Source organism: Misgurnus anguillicaudatus, chromosome 1 (genome assembly GCF_027580225.2).
Source record: "Misgurnus anguillicaudatus chromosome 1, ASM2758022v2, whole genome shotgun sequence".
Taxonomy (NCBI): domain Eukaryota; kingdom Metazoa; phylum Chordata; class Actinopteri; order Cypriniformes; family Cobitidae; genus Misgurnus; species Misgurnus anguillicaudatus.
The window spans coordinates 31,993,079-32,004,593 of record NC_073337.2 but is presented as its reverse complement, the minus strand read 5'-3'; the positions used below and the strand labels follow the sequence as shown (position 1 = coordinate 32,004,593).

At 34.7% G+C, this 11,515-nt stretch overlaps 2 protein-coding genes across 2 annotated transcripts in view; one reads left to right on the top strand and one right to left on the bottom strand.

Moving 5' to 3' along the window:
• The window catches only part of LOC141365405 (snaclec stejaggregin-B subunit beta-2-like), a 128,133-nt gene extending 117,075 nt beyond the window's left edge, over positions 1–11,058 (top strand). Inside the window, exons 3-4 of the mRNA XM_073869984.1 lie at positions 8,860–9,096; positions 9,876–11,058. Coding sequence (XP_073726085.1) covers positions 8,860–9,096; positions 9,876–10,246 — 608 coding nt within the window. The 3' untranslated portion in view covers positions 10,247–11,058. The remainder of the gene's footprint in view (positions 1–8,859; positions 9,097–9,875) is intronic.
• On the bottom strand, positions 2,394–7,687 carry ttll1 (tubulin tyrosine ligase-like family, member 1). The gene is made up of 10 exons (XM_055191310.2): positions 7,542–7,687; positions 7,103–7,273; positions 6,551–6,759; positions 6,210–6,390; positions 5,620–5,757; positions 5,431–5,539; positions 3,832–3,975; positions 3,503–3,589; positions 3,251–3,414; positions 2,394–3,076 (listed from the first exon to the last, which is right to left on the bottom strand). Exons 2-10 carry the CDS (start codon positions 7,213–7,215, stop codon positions 2,950–2,952), a joined length of 1,272 nt encoding a protein of 423 aa, XP_055047285.2. The 5' UTR covers positions 7,216–7,273; positions 7,542–7,687; the 3' UTR covers positions 2,394–2,949.
• Positions 11,059–11,515: the final 457 nt, after the last annotated feature.

Here is an 11,515-nt window from a genome sequence, read left to right as displayed (position 1 = left end):
ACTGAGATGTATATGTGTGCATTTCTGTAATGTATCTGTATTGTTCTTAATGGTAAGTCAATTATTTTTACAGTATGAATCATATTATATGTATATATATTTATTTAATTATGTATGCAAACATTACATTTTTAAAACAACCAGTAAAGGAAAAAAAGAGAAAAAGACAGGCTATATTTTAAAAGAAATACCCTAATAGAAAACTGTCAAATGTATGAAATATTTAATAAATTGTATTATAAAATACATGATATTATGCCTTTTTAGTATAACCAATTCAAATCTTTAATCTTTCTAAATGTAACGTGATGAAAACGCTATAAAAGCACTACACTAAAGGGAAACATAGGGGGAACTGAGTTCGACACAACATTTTAAATATTGGTCCTTGCAACATAGAAATTTACTTACAAAGTAAAATAAATATTTTTTAAAATTACTTCATAATATTGTTGATTTGACACCAAACGCAAGATGTTTTGTCAGAATGCCACTGAATCTCTTCTTCATATGTTTTTGTCGTCCAACTACATTCAGCAGTTATGCAAATATGTTGGTTTGTTTATCTCAAACAATATCTTAAAAAGTTTTTTTTTTTGAAAGGGGATTCAAAAGCCAATTCTGTACTTATAGATATTATATATATATATATATATATATATATATATATATATATATATATATATATATATATATATATATATATTTATTTATTTATTTATTTTTATATAATTTTTTCAATGTAATTTCAATGTATTGATCTTTTATAATTTGTACAATGCCCTATTAATATTTTAATTGTATACTTTTGTTTTGTTTGTCTTAAGTTATGATATTCTTTATTTATTTTTCTTTTCCCTTTGTTTTTCTTCTGATGTTACTCTTTATTGTTATGTTCTCGTTGTAATGCTGTAACTAAATGTTTAATAAAGCAACAAAAAACTTATTATAGATGTACACAAAACCACTGGGCATAAATACAATTAAAGCAATTAGTTTGTTAAATGAATAAACTTATTTGAAAGTATGAAGTATTTTAGGGTATTTCCCACTTCATATAAATTATACTCATATTATATACAAAGACTAACTAAAATTTAGATGAGACATATTTGTTTCTAATCCCATCACAAGCAGCACAAATCATGAATATGTTTTTGAATTTCATTAATCTGTTATTTCAATAGCATCATATGTTTAAAATGAGGGGCAACTATATGGGGTATGTTGGGCTCATGGTGTGTAAAGGTCAATGTGTCTTTAATAAACAATATGAAGGATCCTACTTTAGATCCTCACGTGCAGAATGTTTTTATTATTGTGTTTTTTTATCTTTAATAATTTATTTACATAATCATCATATAATCATTAGTTATTATCCATTTAATTATTGTATTTGATTATTTAATATTATTTTATCATTATCAATTTCATTATTATCATTTTTATTAATTCATTTATTACATTATTGTTTATTATTATATTTCTATATTTTATTATATCATTCATTAGTTCATTGTATTTCTATATTTTATATGTCTCTTGGTGGTTCAGTTTCACATTTGGGAAGTTTCATAGAGCTGTTCTGTCTGTGTGTAAACAAAGATAGATAAAGAGAATGTTTATGGAAGCTCAAGGTCTAAAGGATGTTGCAGCTGAGCAAATTTGGATATAACAAGTGCATGCTGTATTCCTGGGTGGACGGGGTGGACGAGGTTTGAATATTGAGACATATGCAACTGAAACTAACTGTCCATCAATAAAACTCTGTTCTATTTTATCATCTAAAACCTCCATCTCACGACTCTGTTTATGTTCTCTTCTAGCAACGATTGATCAGCCTTATATCTGACAAATACTTTAACAAAGTAAACTTATATTTTCTGACGTGATCTGGTGTCCGGGGCTGGATCGTTTTTTATTTGTCTGTGGTGTGGAGACCAGATCTAACAAATATTTCAAATGTTTTTTGAGGTACAGAATATATGCAGAAATTAAAAGTATTTTAAAGCCCAAGTCTCTGCTAATATCGATATATAATTTATTTTTCTGTATGTTTATCATGTATATGTGTAAAATAAAACCCAACAATCAACAGTAGATGCAGTACTATGGCTGTCACTTTCACACAGTGCCTCTGAAAGTTTAACATCAAACAGAAATATAAAAATACTAAATGCATTTTTCAAACCCACAATAACAGCATGATTCAGGTTTGTACTGAACTAAACTGCTATAGAGATACATCTACAGTATGTGCTGCAGATGAGCGTTTATACTCGCTGTGCTATTTTAACCGCTTCTCTTTCCAGTCCTGAATTAGACGGAGGTTTACCCCCACATACAGACTCATATTTCACTGCTTATGTATTAAACACATAAACACTCTCATATATTAGCAGAAAGAGTTAACACTTTATTTACTGAATACACAGTGGATTTAAACTGGTTTTATTTAATTTGATTCATTCATTGATTGTAATTCTGTAGTTGTGTTTTAGAAAGAGAGACACTTCTGGTGTGAGTTAATATATATCACAGTACATCCAGATGAATGAAATCTGCACTTATAACACATGACTTTAGATAAACACAGATACTCAAATACTGCTGTGAAATCTTTACACAGAGGTCAGTGGAAATACTGTATTACACATTATATGATATAAATAAATAAATAAATAATAAATTAGACAAACATATAAAAAAGGCTAAAATCGTATTATTTCTAACATTAAGGGGTGTCCAGTGTGTTGCTGTCACATTGCCTGTAAAGGCACGTTTGGTATCATGCGAAAAGGGTTTGTGTGGGACATTCAGTTACATCCTGGTCTTTCTGTAGAAACAATCAGATCATGCAGGACAGATTCACGACCACATCCAATCAAGTGATGTGCAGAGAGTCGTGTGATGCTTCATGTAGGAGGGGCTAAAGTCAGACAGCTGACGTCACTTCCAGGTGGCTGGGAAGGGTCGAACGCTGCTTGATCTCGCACCCTTTGATCCAGATGACTGACCGGATCGACTCCGGAGGTCTCGCTCGGCGCTCTCGCTCACAGCTTGTTCCTCATCGTAACTATAAAACAGAGAGATTGATTTAGATTTCTGATTAAATCCCTTTCAACCTGTGTCTTTGTTACAATCTGGTCTAATTAAAGTCTGAATGTTTTTAAATACTTGTGAAAGGCCAGATTTACAGATGTGATTTTCTGAACTTTCTTTGTAAAACTTGGTGCGCGGCAACACTCACAGGACTTCATAGTGTCCCAGAGCCTCTTTGGGGAGGTTGCGGTTCCAGCGGCATTCTGGGATTTCACCGTTGGGTGTGACGATGTTCAGCGTGTCGTTGATGAGGTTATATTTCAGGATCCGGTCGTTGGCTGTGCTGGAGGTCAAAGAAGGTGACGCATTCACCTGAAACAAACATCTTATGTTAATACTTTTCTTAAACATGACACCGATAGATGATATATGAAATAATTATGGATTAAGAAATGCTGACCTCGATTAACCAGGGTTTAAGTCTGTCATCAATAATGATGTCATAACCGTAACACTCAAAGCAGTGTTTGTCATTGTTCATGACCGGCTAAAGATCAGGAAAGAAAATACCTTTATTATAATAATACTGGATTTAGTTTGTATAACTAGAGTTGACTAGTCCTGCTGCTGGAGGTCAACAGTGTTTAACTCTAATCCTCATCCCACACACCTGAACTTTAACCAGATCACATCTAGGACTCAGGAGGTGTACTGTAAGGACCACCAGGAGCAGGACTGAGATCAACATGATGTTATTCACACTGAATGAACAGAGAGCACATCACTTACAGCTACAGCCTTTAGAGAATGAACGACGATCCAGTTGATCTGATCAAACAGGTGATTGGTGACATCATGTCCTCTGGTGCTCTCCAGATAGAGACGCAAGTTACTGATCGCCCACTTTCCTCCATGGACGTGATTATAATCATCCTACAACAAAACAATCACATATATGACTGACAAACATCCTCCACATATACACACAGTACTATACACAACTGAACATATGACAAATATACAGATATTGTTATGAATTTAACCCCAAATATTTTAAATATTCCAAAATCACATGATGGCTATAATCCAGTGAATTAAAGGGGCCAAAGAATGCATTGTAATAATCTGTTAAATAGTTCTCTGATATCTACACAGAAGGTTTGTGGCTTTATTAAGTGCAAAAATGATCCAGAGTCAGTTTTTCATGTCCATTTACAACCCTTTAGAATGAGTTATTTGAAAGGGTCATGAATAATAATGTTGAGCTCTGCACTGATTGGCTGTTTCTCCTTCAGTAGCTCTCTGTGTGTGTGTGTGTAAACAGATCTTATGTTTGAGTCTGTATCAGATGAAGATCCAGATTTTGATGAATAATTAATTGTTTGGAGATTGTTAATGGACGTTTCTGAGTGGTAAGCTTGTGTTTTTTCATGTATGGACCTGCAAAACATAAATGTAACAGCAATAGAAGAACTTCAGCCTAAACGCTAGCATATAGCATTAACTAGCATATAGCTTTAACTAGCATATAACGCTAACTCAGCAGTCACAACTTTGTTTTTAGCACTGTATCAACATTTATTTACACTGCAAGTCTAGCATGGAAACTATGGCCCTTTTTTGCCCCTGAAATAGGGAACCAATCACAGAATGGGGAGGGGGCAGCAAGACGATGACGACAGCAGTTTTGTTATTTGTTATAACACGACAACAGACGCAAAGTTACTTTCAGTGCAGCCCTAGATAATGTTCTAAGTAGTTTTGTACGCAAGTTTATTTAAAAAAAGAGCAACTTTTGGCGTTACACAATTTCATATCCAAGAAGGATGTTTGAAAATGGCATAATTGAAATGATTGGTTATGAGCTCGTACAGACACATTTGATAGACATTCATAGTGCCCATATAAACGGCTCTGGGCATTCGTAAACCACACCTCAAATACGAGAAAATGAGCATATGTTTCCCAGACCACGTCTCATTCTCTATTCGACTGGTCTGGTGTTAGCCACAACTAACATTGTAGTTAATTTAATGTGTCATTTAATGTTGGGGTGTACATCTGGACTATAATGTCACAGTTGGTGTTATGTTGAGATCGGTCTGTTTTCCAGCAGTCTTTTGCATGCACAAAGTTTACATATATGTCATTACCATGAACTCTTATTATTCATCTATGCCTACAGTTTTACATTCTACAGCACATATGAATACTTTTTGAATATAAGTTGCTTCATCTGAGATTCTCTATTTATGTTTAATTTGGTTGTACAGCTAAAGTTCAGATTATTTGAACATCATAACCAACGTCACATTATATAACACTTATAATAGCTGCTGTCTGCATGTGTGTGATCATAAAAGCATGTTTTGTATGTCAATGACTTACTCCGTGTTTCTGGATGGCAACATTTGTGAGATGGACGAACATGTTGTCGAGTTCGCTGGTGCTGGGAGTGTACTTCACCGTACAGAAACGACAGAATCCCAGTTTATACCTGAGAAACACACGAGCTAGAGATGAATAGATGAATGATGTGAGGTGAATATGATGAATAATGAGTGATCGTGAGCTTACATGTAACATTTCAGAGGTCGATAGCTGGTGACCAACACATACAGACGCAAATCAAACTTCTTTCCTCCGATCAACAGAGGATTGTCAATATATAAAGAGATCACATACGCTTCCTTACCGCTGTTAGCTGCTACAAACCTATAAAACAACAGTTTCACACATACAGTTTAGTCCACATGTTCAATGTTTAAAGTTCTTTAAAGAGTTTAAATGAGAAATAACATATTTCAACCTCTCCCAGTTTATATATTTTAAATCTTACATCGAGGGATTAAAAACTACTGAATGTTCGCTCCACATGATGACCTCTGATATATGAAGGCTTTTAAATAATTAACATTCATCATGAATAAAGCACCACGGGATGCTTTTAAAATGATACTGAAGGAGATCTCATGTATGCTGGATGCTTGTTCACAGTTTTTCTTTCACTATTTGCTCCAAATCATAAGATTTTTACTTGTTTTCTTCACTACATAATTCCCATAATTCAATGCATCATAATTATGTTTGTTATAGTTATATTCAGGACCTGATGTACTGTATGCGGTCTCTTCTCATGGTGATGGTGATGATATTAAAGAGCTTACGTGGATGTGCGACTGTCACGAGACCATTTCTTGATCTGTGAGAGCTTGTTGATGAGGAAGATGCCTTTCCCTTGAGCTTTTCCACACGGTTTCATGATCCACGTGCTGGACGGACTCTTCCTGAACTCCTCCACAAACAGGTTATAGTCCGAAGGCAACATGAACGTCACCGGCACAAAATCTGTCAAAGTAAAGTTGATGAAAGACTGAACTAGATCTGATAGATGAGCTCTTGTGTATATATTAGACATATAAAGATTACATGAACAAGATGAGAATGTGTCTAATTTGACGGATGAAAATAAAGAAGTAAATGAAGAAGTAAACATGTGGTGATTTACCCAGATGAAGGTATTTTCCGCTCTCGTCTTTCTCTGCTAAAGGACTGCTCTCTTTCTCCAGCTCTTTTCTGTAGCGTTTGATGTTTTTGATCATCAGGTCTTTTCTGGTCAGCTCATAGTGATTGGGGAAGTGATTGACCATCTGATCATCTGACAGACGATAACCCGTGTCCACGCTGAAGACGTTCCTGATGGTCTGAATACTCATCCTGTCAATTAAATCATTTTATACAGATTGACGGGGTGGACGCCATACTTTGAATAATCAGATAAGTCGTGACATCTCACATGACGCTTTGATTTCCATGTAAACATTTATAACACTTTGTAGAGAGCACAAAGATATTGATCGTACTCCACCATTCATCTCAGAATTACTGAAATATAGATTTAGCTCAACATCATCCAGCCCTAATATACCAATCTACACAATATACCTTCTCTTTTAAATTCTCTTTATTTTTGCAATATCAAACTCTGCATTGGATCAAAATAAGTCATGTAGGTTAGATGTTGGGTTAGGGTTAGGTTAAGACATTAAACACATCTTACCAATAAAAGTTCCAGTCATCGCTGTCGGTCACTTGTGTCCAGCCTCTCTTCTCAAAGTTATTAATGAGCACAGATTTCTCAATGTCTGTGACCCACTTCACTTTACCAGCCATCACACAACACAACAACAACAACACAACATACACACAACACAACACACACACCACCAGCCTAAAACACACAACATGTTTTGTTTTTGTAAACATGCCCTTAAGAAAGTGAGCCACAGTTTTACTACAGTAAAACAAAAATCAGGGTTACTGTATTAAAACAATGATATTGCTGATAGTAATCAATACACCAAAAAACACAGTTACTACACTTTATCACAAAAAAACATGGTTAATTCTCGTAAGGGTGCCACAGTTCTGATTCCTGATGTAATGTAAGAAACAGAGGTAAGTTAGTAGCTTACAAAATTATTTATATTTGTACTTACAGTCACAGAGATCTCATTGATGAGTGATTAATGAAGAGATGAATTCATCTTGACAATCTGACTGTTTATTTGTTTCTTCTGTCGTTTATCATAACAACAGCACTAGAACAACCATAGCAACGACTCTTCACTTCCGTAATGACGTCATTTCCGAAACGAGAACGTAATTTCTCTTAAACCCGCTGCGTCATTAAACATTAGCGAAATCTCTCAGTTTAACACATTTTGTGCAATTTTAGTTTGATGTCTAGTATGGTTAGTTTGTGTTATTATTAAGGTGTGTATCATTGTGTAAACAGCTGGTGAATCGTGGAAGTTATGATCACGTGACAACTGATACTTTTCTCAGCGCTGTTGATGATGACCAATCACAGAAGACCTTTCAGTAGCGATGATAAGCGCTCGAAACACTTAAAATATGGCGCCACCTGCTTGTGAAAACGTTGTAAAAGCAACAAGATCCCAGTCCAAACATTTTACACTTTTTACAACATAACTGCTGCAAACATATAAAATATGTTTTTAAGAAAATGAATTATTTAACATAATTAAGCCATTAAGAAAAGTGATTTTTTTTTCGTTGTATTTAGGGCAAAAGGATCATTAACACATTAAAACAGCTCCACTTTTCATCATGCACATAGACATGCCTGAAGTATCTCACTACATGATTGATATTTTAAATATATTGATTATATAAACTCATCAGATCAACCTCACCTGTATCTTCTGATATTATTTACTGTAGTTGTGACAGTGACTGACATACTGTATCTCAATATGCAAATCAAAACACTCGCACCTCTGAGAGTTTTTTTTTATTACTAATGTTAGACACAAAGCAGGAAGGTGGAAAATAAACAAACAAGAAGTACATGAAATATGAAAATGAGTCTTTCTGAAATAAACAAATGATGTGAGGTGTTGAATATGAGATATAATATAATGACATCTAAACACACAAACAGAGAAACAGAAGATTCAGAAGAGAAAAACACAAACTCAAAAGTATGAACTTTATTTACTTTCTCATTCCTATTAAATTAATATTTATCATATCACTGTGAAGAGATACTACATGATCAGATTGAGTGACATTTAACATCACGTATTGTATATATTTATTATTATATTTCATGATTATTAAAACTTTAAACAAACAGAATAAAATCAACATCTGATGTTTTTAATGTGTTTGTTTTTCAGAAATGTCTCAATCTTTATATTTCATCGTTCTTCTCATCGGTGAGTTTGTGTTTGTGGTTTTATGTTTGTTTTATAATCTCATGAGATTTGACTTAAACTCTTTCTTTCATAGCTCTCTGTTCATTATCTGAATGCATTCAGCGCCGCTATCACTATATAAACATGAATAAAACCTGGACTGAAGCTCAGAGATACTGCAGAGAGAAATACACAGATCTGGCCACAGTCAACAACATCAACGACATGAACGACATGAAACAACTGATGAAGAGTGTAAATAACAGTCTGACTTATGATGTCTGGATTGGACTGATGAATACAGGTGTTTATAACTGGAAGTGGTCTCTGGGTGATCCTGTGAAATATACAAACTGGTCTAATGGAGACTCAAATGGTCCAGATGATTGTGTTTATATGAGAGATGGATCATGGCGTCATCAGAGCTGTAATATGAACATGAGATTCATCTGCTACAATGGTGAGTGAAGCTTCATAAAATAACATCAAACCTTCACTTCAAAAAGAGACAGAGAGAATCAAACCCACAGCAGTAACTGAAGAGTTTAAACAGTAAAGAGTTTCTGTAGGTTGACATCTATACTGTAAGTGTAGTAAGAGTCAAAGTAAATCATGAATCAATCTTTATTTTCTTAAACAGAGAGCAGTAAAGGATTCATCATTGATGATTCTTCAGTATCATGGAGAGTCGCTCAGATCTTCTGCAGACAGCATCATACTGATCTGATCAGTGTGAGGAATCAGATTGAAAATCAACAGATTCAGAAGATCATGAATGACAAAAACATATCTGAAGTCTGGATTGGTCTGTTCAGTGACTCATGGGAGTGGTCAGATGAAAGTGAATCTGGATTCAGATACTGGCATCCTATTGAACCAAATAATCCTGATACTGAAAAATGTGCAGAGTTCAATCCAACAGCTCAGGGTTACTGGAATAATATGCCTTGCAGTGGCTCTCAGACATTTGTGTGTCATGAAGGTGAGTAATAAAAGTCAATGTGTGTTTGATGACAGAAGTTTCTTCATTATTAAAATGATCTCACTTCAGTATTTGTTGTGTATGTTTGTTTTGATCTGATGTGTAGTTTGTGTTTGTTGTGTGTTCAGATAATCTGATATTGATCCAGAAGAATCTGAGCTGGTCTGAAGCTCTGAGATACTGCAGAGAGAATCATGTTGATCTGGTTTCAGTTGATTCAGAGGAGATTCAGTTCATGGTGACTAAAGTGATTCATCGATCCTCTACTGACGCTGTGTGGATGGGGTTACGTCACTCCTGTGCTGTTGGTCTTTGGTTCTGGGTGAATGGAGAGATGGTCTGCTATCAGAATTGGGCTCCAGGGAATGAAACAGCAGTGAACGACTGTGACTGTGAAGTGAAATCTGGAGCAGTTCAGTCTGGAGGAGATCATCTCTGGATCAGCCGTCCTCAATCTCACAAACTCAACTTTATCTGCAGCAGAAAAGATGGTGAATAAAATCATTTGTGTCTATCACTTCTTTTTTGTTAATTTTCTGATTTTCATTTAGTTTTGTTCTTTAGCATTAGGGTTCATTTATAAACATATTACAGATAAATACAACATTATGACTTATTTCAGTATCATTTAATCTACAATACTATTACAATCTCCTGACACAATATCTTTTCTTATGTTTGTTAACTGTTGTTGAATTATATGAAATGAATGTGTTAGTTATATTTTGGGAGTGGGTTAAAGTTCATGATATTTACTCATCAGATGTCACTTCTGTTCTGTTTCATGTGTGATTAATAAAGATTATGAGCTCATATCAGAGTTTTGTATTTGTATTTCCTGCTGTTGAAATATAATTTTAAGTCATTGTTTTTCTTTTATTAATTATTATGATATGTATCTGTTCACCTAAATATGAAAGAAACAAAAAAGGAAATTGAAGCTAAAAGCTGGCGTTCCTGCCTTTGATCCATTAGGAAAGTTGGTGACCTTTTGTTCACTATTGAATCATAGGACAAATGTGTGAACCTTTCTTTATCATGATGAAAAAGCCGTTTCAGTATTATGTTTACATGCTCAATGGGGGATGATCTGGGATGTGTTTACAGCTGCCATTTCGTTCATATTTATATTGTAATCTATTCTATTCAATTCAATTCAATTCAATTTTATTTATATATTGCTTTTCACAATAGCTAATTGTTTCAAAGCAGCTTTACATTAATAGAAGCAGTAAAAGCACAGAAAATCGACAGATAGCACAACATAATACACGATAGCATTAGCAGCTAAATTTGCTGCGGCTATAAATTAACATTATAAGCGAACGTATTACTAATGTAACGTATAGAAGTTAAGCCCAAGAAGGCTGCCTCCCCGGGTTAGAAAAACCCCCTAGGAGAAAAAAACCCAGACTTTCTAGCCGGGGAAGTAAAAAAGTCCTAGGAGGGAAAAACCCTTGGGAGATATATATGTATATATACATATAAACGGATAAGGAGATTAAGTGGGTTCTGCCGGTGAACGTTGGTCAGGCATCAGCTGGGCATCACGTTGAAGGACAGCCAGTAGATCAGAGGTGTGCAGACTTTCACATTTACCGGAACTGGATCTGTTTGTCTCATTGTCCTCAGGATCGAGGACGAGACAGGGAGAGAGAAACAAAATCTTATTAGTGTAGGGGCCGTTCACATGAAAAGCAAGTGTCACACAGTGATGTGGTTTAAGTCAGCTCGGTTCCGGACAGGCTAACTATTGCTGGTTAAGTGT

Coding starts and splice junctions, on each gene's coding strand:
- ttll1 (XM_055191310.2), bottom strand. CDS start 7,215: ATGGCTGGTAAAGTGAAGTGGGTCACAGACATTGAGAAATCTGTGCTC. Junction 6,391..6,550: donor CGGAAAATACCTTCATCTGG/GTAAATCACCAC, acceptor TTACTTTGACAG/ATTTTGTGCCGGTGACGTTC. Junction 3,590..3,831: donor ATTCTCTAAAGGCTGTAGCT/GTAAGTGATGTG, acceptor CCTGATCTTTAG/CCGGTCATGAACAATGACAA.